This window comes from Eublepharis macularius, chromosome 7, assembly GCF_028583425.1.
Source record: "Eublepharis macularius isolate TG4126 chromosome 7, MPM_Emac_v1.0, whole genome shotgun sequence".
Lineage (NCBI taxonomy): Eukaryota > Metazoa > Chordata > Lepidosauria > Squamata > Eublepharidae > Eublepharis > Eublepharis macularius.
The window spans coordinates 109422114-109436914 of record NC_072796.1 but is presented as its reverse complement, the minus strand read 5'-3'; the positions used below and the strand labels follow the sequence as shown (position 1 = coordinate 109436914).

General features: G+C 43.0%; 2 protein-coding genes across 3 annotated transcripts in view; both read right to left on the bottom strand.

Annotated features, from left to right (window-relative positions):
- The window catches only part of INTS8 (integrator complex subunit 8), a 29141-nt gene extending 26908 nt beyond the window's left edge, over positions 1-2233 (bottom strand). For both annotated transcript variants that reach the window (XM_054984736.1, XM_054984737.1), the window contains exons 1-2: positions 2110-2233; positions 1401-1602 (exon numbers count right to left, since the gene is read on the bottom strand). In XM_054984736.1, coding sequence (XP_054840711.1) covers positions 1401-1530 — 130 coding nt within the window. In that variant the 5' untranslated portion in view covers positions 1531-1602; positions 2110-2233. The remainder of the gene's footprint in view (positions 1-1400; positions 1603-2109) is intronic.
- A 3492-nt stretch (positions 2234-5725) lies between these two features.
- Positions 5726-14801, bottom strand: part of LOC129333968 (neural-cadherin-like) — a 56937-nt gene continuing 47861 nt past the window's right edge. The window contains exons 26-34 of the mRNA XM_054985897.1: positions 14152-14276; positions 13299-13422; positions 13023-13203; positions 12556-12722; positions 12038-12302; positions 11104-11284; positions 9732-9985; positions 8156-8310; positions 5726-6453 (exon numbers count right to left, since the gene is read on the bottom strand). Coding sequence (XP_054841872.1) covers positions 6052-6453; positions 8156-8310; positions 9732-9985; positions 11104-11284; positions 12038-12302; positions 12556-12722; positions 13023-13203; positions 13299-13422; positions 14152-14276 — 1854 coding nt within the window. The 3' untranslated portion in view covers positions 5726-6051. The remainder of the gene's footprint in view (positions 6454-8155; positions 8311-9731; positions 9986-11103; positions 11285-12037; positions 12303-12555; positions 12723-13022; positions 13204-13298; positions 13423-14151; positions 14277-14801) is intronic.

Here is a 14801-nt window from a genome sequence, read left to right as displayed (position 1 = left end):
GTTATAGTCACGCTTCATGTTTTTAAAGATCTCTGCTGCAAATCTGAATATAAAGCATACATAGGGTGAAATAACCCTTAGACAGTTTCAATCCCATTGACTTTCAGCAGGGCTGAAGGTGCAGAGAATTTCAGCATTGCACAACTGAAATACAATAGGCAACATTAAGATAACTACAGCCATATTTGTAGCAGCAGAATAAAATAGGATATCAGTGGCAACTTAAAGAGCAATACCCTTTGTTGGTCTTTAAGATGCCACTACAGTCATGTTTCATCACATCACAAGAATTCCCTATGCTACAGCAAAAGGCAAACCACGTGGCTCAAGAGAAGCCTACCTATCCCAGCTGAAAACCACCCATTCAAGGATGTCCAGGTCTCTGCAACCTGTTCACAGAGATATTTATTTATTTATTTAATCACATTTCTAGACCGCCATCCCCGTCAGACAGGCTCAGGGCGGTTTAACAACACCTTAAAACAGTAAAAACATTATAAAAACATTAAAACATCGTATCAAAACAATTAAAATTGGCGGGTATAAAATATTAAAATACAGCATTGTCCTGCATGGGTGGTGGAAGGTCTTCAGTGGTATGGCGGGTGAGAGGACAGCCTAGCCCCCACCAAATGCCTGGTGGAACATCTCCGTCTTGCAGGCCCGGCGGAAAGATAACAAATCCTGCCATGCCCTAGTTTCCTCAGACAGAGAGTTCCACCAGGTCGGAGCCAGAACTGAGAAGGCCCTGGCGCTGGTAGAGGCCAGGCGGACCTCCCTGGGGCCAGGGACCATCAGCAAGTTCTTAGTGGCTGATCGAAGCGACTTCCGGGGAACATATGGGGAGAGGCGGTCCCGAAGGTACGCTGGGCCCAGTCCGCATAGGGCTTTATAGGTCAACACCAAAACCTTGAACTGGACCCAGTACTCAACCGGTAACCAGTGCAGCTGACGGAGGATAGGTGTTATATGAGCCATGATTGGTGCTCTGGCAAGCACCCGTGCAGCTGCATTCTGAACCAGCTGCAGTTTCCGGATCAAGCCCAAGGGAAGCCCTGCATAGAGTGAGTTGCAGTAGTCTAATCTGGAGGTGACCGTTGCCTGGATCACTGTTGTAAGATCATGGGTCAATAGGTAGGGGACAAGTTGTCGAGCCTGTCTTAGATAGAACCGCTGCGACCTGTGCCTCCATAGACAAGGAAGCATCCAGGACCACCCCCAGGCTCCTCACTCTCGACACCAACGTAAGTGGCGCTCCATCGAGAGCAGGGAGCCGGAGTCCCGCACCCATGGACCCTAGACCCACATGCAGGACCTCCGTCTTCAAGGGATTCAATCTCAGCCGACTCTGCTTCAACCATCCAGATAAAGAAAACAGTTTGGATCATGATGATACAAACCAGGAGAAGACTTTTTCAGATGTTTCTCTAGCAGCGACTCTTCTAGTAGGAATTCAAACCAGGAGGTCTGAGGGGGCGTGCAGGGCCTGCTAGAGGTAGCAGCCTCCCTGTCAGCTGCTTCCACGCTCATCTTCTCGTCAGAAGCTTCTTTTGATTTGTATAAGCAATTGTAGTCCAGTGATGCCCAGAACTCTAGCCGGCCCTGATTTAAAAACAACATCTTTTTAATCCAAAATATGGCCAGCCCACAGGGAAACCCATCTCATATTGGACAGCATTCAATTCCCAATGAACTGGCAGTCACAAACACATCAAATGAAAAGAAAACACACACACAACAGCCTCACTTACCATAGTGTGCGAAAAGGGTTCTACAGTCCACAAAAGCTTATACTGGGATAAAAAGGTTTTAGCCCTTTGGTGTGGGAAGACTCATCTTTATTTTCACTGCAACGGATTTGCACGGGTTACCCATCTGGGATTATCACCTATTTAGAAATTCTGCTTTGGGCAACCCCATTCCAAAATGAGTCTCCCCCCCCGCCCCCCAGCAAAACCCAGTAAGTTTGAATGCATCTTAAGTCAACATCCCTCGGCATCTACCGGTAAGTTAGACCTCTCACCTCTTATCCTACAAAGACTCTCTCCCCATAAGACCCCCAAAGTATCCCACCACTTCAGGGGCCAGCTAAAGACACTCCCCAGTTACCTTCACAGAATCCCGGCTTCCTCAACCGTCGCAATTCCTCTAAGTCCATTCATACACGTCCACTCCTTCCACCTCGCAGGCAGGGCGCCCTGCCTTCCGCCTCTCCGCAGATGATGCAGCCTCCCTGCGCTGCTCCGCCTCCGACCCAAAATGGCCGCCGCTTGGCTCTCTTGCTCTTATCCAGCCCGCTTCGCCTCGGGGAGGGAACGAGGGGCAGGGGCGGGTTCTCGCTCCGCCTCCGCTTCTCAGTGCTGGCCACTCGAGAGGCGGCGACGGGCGGCCTTCGGGGACTTTTCGCCGCCGCCTGCTGCGACTGCTCTTTCGGCTGATGTCCCACACCGAAGAGCACCTCTTCGGGTTCGGGCCAGGAACGGGCTCGCTGCCTCTTATTTCTAGGGCAGAGCCTCGCCGCCAGGAAGACAGCCGGTGGAGCTTCACGGTGCTGTGAGGCGCAGTAGCTAGGGTTGCCAGGTCTGGTTGGGAAATTCCTGGAGATTTTAGTGGTGAAACCTGGAGATGGCAGGTGTTGGGAGGGGAGGGTCTTCAGTGGGGTTTGATGCCACACAGTCCACCCTCCAAAGCAGTCGTTTTCTCCAGGGGAACTGATCTCTGTCGCCAGGAGATCAATTGTAATTCCAGGAGAGTTCCAGCCACCACCTGGAGGCTGGCAACCCTAGCAGTGGCTCAGGTGTTACAACTTGTGAATCGACTTTCCGCACAGTAGGATTTGTGTCTAGGGGCATCTTAGAGACCAACCAGATATTCAGAATATGCACTTTCAAGAATCAGAGCTCTGTACTTCAGATACAGGAAGGAGTGGAGATCCCTAAGCCTTTATATCCCAGTCAGGGATCTCTACTCCTCCTATAGGATGGATGGTCTGTTATGCTGCTACAAACTAGCACGGCAAACTCCTTTGAAGCCAACTGATCCACACACCAAAAGGAGATGTTTACATTTACTAGCAAAGGAATGTTTTGGTTGCATCCTCCCTCTCCCCCCCTAATTGCATCTTCTCTCTCCTCTCCTCTTCCCCCCTCCTCTTCTATATTTGACCAGTTTCTGTACCATGCATCTGACTAAGAGAACTTGATTCTCGAAAGCTTATGCTACAATAAAATTGGTTAGTCTTAAAGGTGCTACTGGACTTTTTGATTTTGCTACCACAGACTAACACGGCTAACTCCTCTGCATATAGGAGCTTTGAATCTGGAAAGCTTACACCTGGAAATATGGTTGATCTCTTAAGGTGCCATAGGACTCAAAAGCCGCTGTTCTACTGCAGACCAACATAGCTACCCATCTGAAACTTTTAGTACAGTGAAAGTGACCGTTTTGTTGTTGCTGGCTGTATGTTTGTCTAATTATTATACATGCTTTAGGAAAGTAAATGAGATATGTTCAAATTAAACCAAAATGTGATGCTCAGTGGTATTTGCTGCATGTGTTATGTGCTTCTGACTTATGGTAACCCTGTGAATTAACTACTTCCTATCATTGCTCAAATCTTGCAAACTGAAGGCCATGGCTTCCTTTATCAAGGCAATCTACCGCATGTTGGCTCGTCTTTTCCTATTGCCTTCCACTTTTCCTGGCATTGTCTTTTCCAGTGGGTCTCATCTTCTCCAGATGTGACCAAAGAACAATAGCCTCTAGGGAGAATTCAAGCTAGATTTGATCTAGAAACCACTTACTTTTCTTTTTAGCCATCCACGGTATCTGTAAAACTCTTCTTCAGCACCACATTTCAAATGAATCGATTTTCTGCCAGTCCTCTTCATCGTCCAGCTTTCACAACCATACATAGTAATGGGTATTTGCTGTACCTAAATTCAATCTCCAGCATCTGTAGGCTTTTTTTTTTTAAAGTATCAGGTAGTAGGTGATATGAAAGTCCTCTGGTTAAGACCTTGCACAGAGCCATTATTGGTCAGAGTATACAATACCGACCTTGATAGACCAATGGCCTGCCTTAGTAAAAGGCAGCTTCATCTGACACCTTCCAAGTAAAATCTTGCCCCAGTATTCCTGGCCAGGAATTCAGGCTGATGCCGCACCAAGGTATTTTATAACACTCAAGGCAGCCAAACTTGGACAACAACATGCAGACTTGTGCTGCAACCAGTTGAATGGAATTTGGATCATGATCTAGGACAGTGGGATATTGAGCAGGACCTAGGGGATTTGGAAGTGGTGAGGAAAAATGGTACTGAGGGCAGTTCAAGGGATTTTGTGCCCCCCACCCCCAAGGCAAATCCTTGCTTGCCTGGGCATTCACTGAGATGCCAGTTACTCTGTTGCACCTTTTCATTGCGGTCCCCCAAGCAGCCTGTTGGGGGGGGGGCTTGGTCAGACAGCTGGCCCTGAAATGGTACACTATAAGGACAGTGGTCCAGTTAGCCTGATACCGTCTATTATTTCACTTCAGAAATAAAACATTTTTATGACCTATGAGATTGCAGGAGTGGGATGGCAGGGAGATTAAACATTTGTACTAGGCCTCCTGCAGAACATACTGTATTGCTTGTTTTTTGTAATGTAACAGGCAGAGTTCTCAGGAGGTAGCTGAAGTGTAGAAAACTGCAGTAATCAAGATTGTTCCAGCAAATGATTCCACTCTGGGGAAGGCAAGGAGACTTTTTTCTTTTCTTTTTTTTCACTGAAGATTTAAACAAGGGCAGCAGTTGTCTTTCAGCCATCTTCATTTGTTCATCCTAACTGGCAATAAACTAGGTAGCTGATATTAAGGTGAGCAAATGTAAGTTGATTTGGTCCTGACACTGGCAAGAATGTGCAGAGCACTGTTATGGCTGGATCCCTGTGTTCTACAAAACAAGATCAGCATCCACACCTGAGAGATGTGTATACTAAGAGAAAATCAGCATACAGAAGCCTCACCATGGCCATCTGTCACAATATCCTGTCAACCCAGTCTCTGTGTGTGGGAGATAACCACTGAAGCATTCTCTCAGTCTGCCATTGCTGTTGTCTGCACTGCACACTATGTTTTGCACATCTCACCATTTGAAGCTGTGCTTAAAATACCTTAGGACCTTAAAGAAAATGTTTCAGTTAAGGCTTCCTAGGGCAGAAGTTTTGAATTGGCACCCCACTTTTGCATTGGTCCAGAAAGTTGCTGACTTCTTTAAAAGAATTCTCTAGAAATACAAGATAGAGAGAAGAAAGCTTTTGTCATATTTTCCCAAGCTCAAATGCCCATGGGGAGGGTGGGCTAAGCAGATCCCTCTCTCAGCTAGAGATAGCTGCAGATTGGGTTTTGCTTTGATTTCCTGCATTATGTAGTTTTGACCTTTGGGATATTTCTCCCAATATTGGTGTACTTCAGTAGTCCAAGAGGGCTAGGTGTATACAGAGCCCACAGCCATAGTCAGAGAAATAAAAGGATTGCTGCAGAACAGGTCCATGACACCCGTCCCTACCAGGACTCAGTAAAATCTGGGCTTCAACTGCCCAAGATAGATTGCCATAGACAAGTGTTAAATATTTTTAATTGACACTCAGATACAAAAGAGAAATTATAACAAGAAATAACTAAAACAAGAATACAAATATACTTTAAAATACTACAGAGACAGTTTAGTATAAAAGGGTTAAATGATAGAAGATGGCTGAAATATAAACATTTGAATCTATGGACTACTACTTCAAGCTATTTCACTACAAAAATTGAGTGCAACGTATTTAGGCAACTTCACACGCACAGAAAATAATTTTCCTAACTTTATTTATACAGCACATATAAAAACATGTTCCGATCATTTTAAAGGAATGAGACGTAAACATTGCTCCCACATAGCCAATGTTAATAAACAGGTCAACTGATTAGTGCTGTTTAATAAGATACTAAAATGTTTCTAAAGTGTGTTTTCCTAGGTGCAAGATCCATGTCGCAGCAATGTACTGGGTCCCTGTCTCCGCATTTTATAAGCGTTCACTTGGAAGTTCATAGAGCTCTTTTAGCTTTACAAACTTTGGTCCCCATTCTTTGAGATAATCAAAATTTAGATCTTCCTCTATGCTGCAGGTATCTAAGGAACTCAAGCTCCCCGCTGAAGAACAAGAGCCTTCTAGGCAATAGAAATGCATAGTATCTAATGGAAGGCTGGACACGTCATTGTCTGCTTCCTGTATTATTTGAGTCACATAATGTTTGAAGTCAGGGACACTGGAAACCAAAGAACTAGATTCTCCTTGGGATGTGTGATTCATGGGTGGGTTTCTCTGTGGTCCAGAAAGTGATTTGAGGAGTGAAGCAGCAGTCCCTGATGAGAGCTGGGGCATACTTTGTAGAGGTTTCTTTAAATCATTTATAGTATAAGCATTCTGGAAAAATGCAAACAAAAAAATTAAAGGAAAAATTACTAATACTAATGTAGCGTTTTTCATTTGCAAAATAGTCTTTGTTGGGCAGGATTAAAGAACCAGAAGAGGCACTCTTCTTGTGGAACAAGGCTTTCCTGCTACCCCCCTTCTTCTTGTAGCCTGTTGAATCCTCTGAAAAGCTATTCTAGGGCTGGCTGACTTTCAGGATTATTATAGGATGTGGCACAGGCATTGCAGCTGCAAGAGGGAATCCATGACTCCTTCCTTGCACAAGGAAAAGTGTCTTCTACTCGTGTATGCAGGGGGTTGAATCCAGTTCACTGTATTTGCCTACCAAGTTTCTTAAGAAGGTAGGTCACAACTAGTTCTTATTTTTACAGATGGGGCTTGAGGCAGAGAGAGCTGGTGACTTGCCCTGGGTTCACAGGAATTTGGATTTGCCAAGTCCAACTCTCTAGCCCTTGGACAACACTAATTCTCAAAAACTCACAGCACAATGTTAGGAGTCTACTTGGAAATAAACCGCTCTGCACTGTGGGGCTTAGGCCCAGGTGAGCATGTGCAGGATTGCAGCTACAGTCAAACAGACGTATGTTACACACATTACCTTTCCCCCCACCTATTACCATACACTTCCTCAGAGCATCAATGCCACTTCTTATTGAACTACCAACTCAGTGGTATTTCTGCCCCTTGCTGAAAGTGTACAGATTGATCAGCAGATATAAACTAAGAAATTCATGTAATTAGTGACAGGGAAAATGCTCATATATTTTAAAAGAGTTGCAGTATATATATTTCTCCTACTCAAAGATCCAACTAGAAATGTTTATGTATGAAAAAGCATTCAGAAGTCTGTTGTCAGGAAACAGCTGGCACTTCAGAAGGGTGGGGGGGAACTGTGAGTACCCCAGAGCTGGCTCTTGGATTGGGGGGGGTGTGTCTCAGGAAAGACTACCTTGATCTCCTTAATCTGGAAGAAGTAGGTTGTAGCAAATTGAGAATTCTCTCATACTGCCTGACCTTTCTGGATGCTTCATGCAAAGTGAGAATGACAACTCTGGTGAGGTGGTGGGCCCCATGCTAATCTTGAGGCCCTGACAGATGTCCACCTCATGTTGCCAGGCTTGAAGTACTCAAAGGAAAACAACAGTGAAAAACATGCAATATGAGGGAGGTCTGTAGGAACAGAGCAGGTACAAAACCTGGGATAAAACATTCATTTAAGGAGGATATGTAAGAGAAACAGGTCAAAAATCAAAGGAAAACTGGATCTTATTTCAAAGGGAACAGCTATTTCCTACCATCATTTTTAAAGAGACTTTGATCCTTTTCCTCCTCCCCAGCCTCCATTTTTGTTGCTCAGACCTGTCAAAATCACTGCCTATGCTTGGCCAAGTGAGCCATGTTGTGCAGACACACCAAAGCTTCATAAACTTTCTGTTTTGTTAAAATAAGTGTTCCCTTGATGGCTGCAATGCATATTTAGGTATGGTTCAAAAAGATTGGGAAATGCAAGTTTCACATGCATTATGCCAATTAAAAAACCTACTACTGGCAATCATTTTACTTTTCAAATGCTTTCCCCAGGCAATAGTTCACAAACTTTTTCTAAATGTGTTCAAAAGCTCCTTAATTTTTTTTACATATTTGAATTTGAACTATGATGTGTTTAAGATGCTATAGTCATGCAAAACCATACCAGGTCATGTTCCCCTCCTCCCTCCTCATTATAATGGAAGATGTTTTCTCTAACATCTTCCCAACTTTCACGTTCTTCAGGAATGTAGTAAATTCCTCCTTTCCGAAAACTTGATCTCCCCCATTGACTCCATACGGTATAAGAGACTAATAAACCTAGGGGGAAAAGACATGTTTGTTACATAAGGGCCTTTACCTGCAAGGTTTACTAATTTAATTTCTGTAAAATGAAAACAACCTGACAAAAATAAGAAGCCATTTAATGTTTATATTTCTAGGGAAGAAATGCAGTGGTTAATTTAAGGGTGCAGTAAACAAAGGAACACTCTTCAGGAAGGTAACGAATAATTTCTATCTTAACATTCAAGCTTCATTAAAAGGGTATTTTACTTACCTACAGGAATCCACTAGGACATTTAAATAGAAGGCATTTTGGCCAGTCTCTGGCCTTTCACCAGTCCTGAGTAAATAAGACACCCAAAGTAAGTAAAACACTGTTTTAATGAAGATTAAAGAGGTAATATAATTATTTGAGCCATTATGTTTCTGAGACACGTACAATGTTTTTGGGGAAGTGAGCAAGATTCGGGTCCAGTACCACCTTCAAGACCAATTCAACTTTATTTCAAAGCAATAAATCTATTTAAAGTCAAGTTCAGTTTTGTGCTGCATTATTCAAAGTTAATCTAATGAGGCAATCCCATAGATGTAAGAGTTGTTTCCTCAGTGCCATGCTATGGGGGAAATAAGAGAGCCCCTGTATATTTGCTGATCTCTACTTGACACACCATACAGAGGAAGCCTTAAGCATACATATGGCTCTGAACCACAGCTTTAATGTCTTAGAAAAAAAGACATTAATATAATCAGATCTATTAAAAGAATAGTAAACAAAGCAAGAGAAAAGGAACACACACCAATGGATACATAAGAGTGAACAGTGAGTAGTCTGTGTGTATCCTGTTATGTAGAAGTTACTGTTTTTTGCAGATTCTGTACTGAAAACATGAGCAATATCTTAAGCTAGGACTCTCAGTGGAGGGAACTTCCACCCTTTTCATCTAATGAAGGTAGGATGGAGAGCAGAGAATCCATTAATGTCTTTAATTGTAATATAGCTCCTTGCCATCCTAATCTAGGCATATGACTCATCTGCTAGTTGACAGTGTTCAACCCTAAAAGTTGCCTGGACTCTTTGGAAGGAGAGTAGGGATACGTGTAATTAAGCAAGCAAAGGAGTCCTGTGATTACTATATAAGCACAAAGAGCTTCTTTCTCCCTCCCTTGTTACTGGCCAAAGCAGCCTATAGGTATTGAAGTATGGCTAGAAGACAGCGAAAGTACAGCAAGCCATACAGAGAAAAAGTTTTCATTCTAATATATGGGCCAGTCTCTACCAAAAAATCATGAAGCAGGGCGACAAGAAGAGGGAGAAACATAGCCTGGTCTCCACAGAATATCTTCTTTAGTTGTTAAAAATCAGCAGAAATGCAAAGGATTTTATTATTCAAATGCTGGTAACTCAACAGGATCACAGTCTGGATTAAGGTAACGTGAGAAGGGCCAAATTCTCCTACCTAGAAAGACAAGCAGGCACATGCTGATGGCCAAGATAGAACCAGAACTGAGTCCCACTGGTCTTCCTGCTTTCACAGGGCTGATTTCACACCACTTTCCTTTATATCCTTCAGGGCACTGGCAGACATATTTGTCTCGGGACTGCGCTACGCAGGTACCTCCGTTCCTACAGTTCCAGTGTCCACAGGGTGACGACGTACACTGTTTAAGGCCTGTAAGCCTGTCTGTCACTTCCACTTTGCCAGCTGGACATCTGAAAAAAGAAACAAAAAAATGTTTAAAAGAAAGAAGATTTAAAATCCCACCTCATGGCAGGTACGGAGGCATCTGTTTTTGGAACCCACTGATCCTCAGTAGTATAATTTGTTTTTAAAGAAATAAAACATTTATTAGCTACCTCTCCCCTAAAGGTGCTCTAGGCGGCTTACAATGTAAAATGTAAACATGTATACTAAAAAAAAGTTAAAAACAGAGTCAAAACACAGTTAAGATGCATTAAAAAGCTGTCCTCAATAAAACTGTCTTCAGCTGTCTCCTGAAGCAGTAGGAGCGAGGGATACGCAGAACTCTAGCAAACTAAGCAAAATTCTAATAAAACTAAGTCTGAGGATTGTAATTAGGGCAATGCTGCTGTCTGTTTATATGGCCACACTCCATGAGTGATTTGCCAGAGATACTGCTTCAAGTGGACACTTTGATCTCCAAAGGGATTTAAACAAACTGGTGCAGCCCTTCCCTCTGGGGGCACCGGGGGGGGGAGACTGTGGGATGCCCCCAAAGTAGTGCAATTCCATCCTACCCTCCAGACCCATCATCTCTTCTGACATGGAAACCTGCTCCAGTATTGATCTGGATGTCCTTTGTGTTCATGTGTGTCACGGGATGTAGAGAGGCTTCAAGAAACGTCCCCAGGAACAAATGATATCTACAAGACTAGGGAAACCCGATTGCTAACAAAAGCACAGATGTAAAGCTCTCAGCTACCTGCACACTGGTGTGCAGTAAATTCAGTACAGTAGGCAGCAGAAGTGTTTCCTACATGCTCAGCATGTGGGAGGCTCATGCACACCAGTGATCAGGAGAGAGAGGTTCATAGTACAATGCTGGACATAGTATGGAGCACTCAGGCCTTCTATCCCTCCACATGAAAAATTTTGTTTGCTCACAATGAACCATGGCATTATCTCATGTCAAAGAATAGCTTGACCACAAACACTACACTCAATACAGGGCTTAATATCACTAGTGACATTCAAGACTTCTGGTGGTAGTCAGTCACCTGCAATTCTTGATTTGGGGTTGGGGAATAGAAGATACTTCCTTTTACAAAAGAAGTAAGATTTTTAAAAGATAGATAACAAGTGGGCACACCTGCACTCATACTTCCTCCAGAGGTCTACACAATGGAAAGGACTGTAGCAGGGTTGATTGCTGCAAGAGCTAGAATGACAGCCGACAGTGACACTATGTTGTTCTACAAGAAAACTGTATTCAGTACTTTCACCATCCACCAGAAGAGAATGGCCATTCAGTCGAACATCCCGCATACAGCCTGCAGAGACAGCCAAAGAGAAAAGACTGATGAAGTATTCACCCTCTTATCAGGGGAACAGGGGGGCTCTAGTTCTGCCTCTAAGCCTCGTCCCATGTGGCCCAGCATCCACCATGCTGGTATAAAGTCATATCCAGTATCATTGCACTTTATGACTGCAAGTGGATCCATGATACCATTCCAATGCAACAGCTTAAGCTGGAGCTGCTACGATGGAAAGGTCCAAGTTTGCCTGATAGGGCATTATGTAAAGCTGTTCCATGCTAGAAGGTGGTGATGGAGCAGTAATGAGAACCAATTAACAAGGTTTTCCCACAGCTAAACAGATAGCAGCACCAATGCAAAGCTCTCAGCCACCATTGATCAGGAGAGGGAGGTTCATATCTAATCTAGAGATATTATTGTCATCAATTTCTTGCAACTGCATTTGATTTAGAAGCATGGATAGAGCTAAAGTTCAAGGATAAAGCACATGCTTTGCACATTAAATGTGCAGCATCTCTCTTTCAGAATCTCCGATAGCGCGGAAGGAAAAGAACACTGGCCTGAGGATCTTGGAGGACCACTGCCAATCACAGTAGCCTGTACTGAGCAAGATGGACCAATGGGAAGGTAGAAGGTACCTTCTCATAGGAAAGAGGGGAGAGAATTGCACTGCTTGCTCCTGGCAGTAACAACTGGGCATTGTTGGAACAATACACAATGACACACATGATGTTAGCAGCATGCCGCTTTTTCAGTCACATCACATACCTTGGAAATCACTTTCTGAATAGTTGGCAAGACGGTTTCCCAGCACAATGCTTGTCAAATCCATGTCCAACTGTCTGTTTTGTCCCAGAATGAAGGATGTCTCATGATCCCCTCCACCATCATTAATCCACAAAGAAAATTCATTGGGATATTTCTCTAGGGCTAGCACGACCCAGTGGCCATTGTCTATGCGTACACTGCTTAGTTGAAGCATGTGATCCTCATCTCCCAAACCGAAGCTCACACCAAAATGTCCACCAATTACCTATATAAACACAGGATTATGGACATCACACACTGTTCTATAAGACACACAAGACACATTTGTTTATTAAAACCAAAACGTTTCATAAGAGAAAATTGTTTGCACGGCTGAAAAAGCTCTGCTCAGGTCCCATGTTTAAAGATAAAAGCTGTTCCTGATAAGTTATGCGGCTTCTCATTAACTGGATTTTCAAAGAATGTATCAACACCCTATGTGTAATGGCCTAGTGGATAACAGCACATGAATTATTTACCTCCATTCTAATATATCCATTTCCATCAGCAGAGGTCATACTGAGAAGGGTACAGGAGGACATTCTTGTGCGCACCATAAGTTGTACTCGGATTTTGTAAGCACTGAGCATGTTTTTCAGTTCATAATGAATCCAGCTATCCCTTCCAAAGGTCCACTCTGGAACAACTAAGTACAAAAGAACACATGAAAGGTATGAAGTAATAATGGAATTCTCCCCCCCCCACCGCCCCGCACTACAAGTGCCAATAGTGGTTTAAAGGTTTTCTTTTTTTTTCAAGAAAATATTACTATGCAAGAAGGTTTGCCAGACTGATGCTTGTTAACAATCTAGACTGCTGGGAAGGAACCTGCATCCCCAAGCTTGGCAAAACAATCGTTGAGTCTTGCTAGCCCATGACCAAGGCTTGAACTGTCTGTATATGGCCAAATGACATCACTGCTCTTTTACTGACAGATTTAATGTACCTTTGTCACATCTTGATCCTGTGTAGCCAGCATAACACTCGCAAGTTACAGAGTTCCAGTCACCCAAGCATTTACCATGGATACCACAGGAGGGAATACCAAATTTCTGGCACATTCCATCAGTCAGTGTGCAACCTGGTGCACTGTTTAAGGATTCTGCAGGATGCTCTAAATCGTACATCTATGAAAAGACAGGCAAGAAGTATCAGGACAAACAGCAGCTAAATTTGGCAGCTGAAGAAAGGGATAGCATACATGACTTCATAATGATTTTACCTGGCTATCAATGATCACGTTTCGTATGCAGCCAGTAAACCCTCTGAGGTGCTTTTGTGAAGCATGGTACGGCAGGGCTTTCTTAACACCACCCAGCTGAAGAGGTTGGTGAACACTGAGAAATCTACCAATATCAAGAATTTTAAAAAGTCAAAAACATGCAAACCTAGCTGGGATCCAGGTTCTGCATTATTATTAGAATTTTCTGTCATGTAATTTGATAATTCTGTTAGAGATATCAGTGTGATGTAACTGACAAGATCTACCACTCCATGGTGCAGTTCACACTGCCCAATTATCAAGCTATATGAATTGTGATTTATTTGAATCCAGTGGCACCTTAGAGGCCAACAAGATTTTCAGGTATAAGCTTTTGATAGTCCAAGCTCCCTTCTTCAGATATCCTGAAGAATATCAAAAGAAGGGAGCTTTGACTCTCGAAAGCTCATACTCTGAAAATCTTGTTGGTCTCTAAAGTGCCACTGGAGTCAAATCCTGCTTTTCTACTGCAAACCAACATGGCTACCTATCTGAAATTGTCTTCATGAGTTCTGCTTGTTACAATTAAAGGCTCTATAATTTTTAATTTTTTCCCCAAAATATTCAATTAATTGAAAGAAAACCAAGCAAATAAAATGTCCATAGAAGTTATTCATCACTCACTCATAAAAGATATATAGAGACAATTTCTCTATAATTTTTTTTTGTCATCCTCTATTACCCTCACACAGCAGAACTAAAGCTGAACTATGAACAATGAACTAGGTTACCCTTAACTTGATGCTCCATCAACTAAAACTTTACTTGGTTAACCAAGCTTTTATCAGTAGAAGGCTGTACCTCCAATGTTTACCTCTCATTTCCTGGAGTTTCAGAAGAAACTTTACAGACAGATTGATCTGCGCTTGACACTTCTTCCAGCTCACCTCTATCCGTAACTGAAACATTCAGACAGTGGTCCAGGATCAGCTGTACATTCTAAAATGGAACATGCACATATTATGATTTTTAAATTGCCTTTATGTGAAAAAGGCAGCATCATTTACAGTGATTACACTTGCAACACTGATGTTTTTGATTAAAATGGAGAATTCCATTTTTATTCTGGAGATGTTTTTCTGAGTGGATGAACGTTGGCATCTTCTTCTGGTTTACTGACAATGAACTAGACAACAAAAGACTTCCATACAACCCTAAGCAGAGTTACACCCTTCTATATCTATTGATAGCTGCATCTTGTCTATACACGATATATGTCCACAAAGAGCCAGTGTTGTACAGTGGTTAGTGTTGGACTAGGATCTGGGAGGCCCAAGTTTGAATCCCCATTCTGCCATGGAAGCTCACTGAGTTTTATTAAAAAGCAAAAATCAGTTGTAAATGAGTTGCAGAACCCATCCATGTATGGGATGGAATAAGGCCAGCCAATCAGTACTCCGCACAGCCAGCTTCTGCTGTGAACCAATTTTCCTCTGAGCTGGATCCTGGAACTTCACTGGAAGA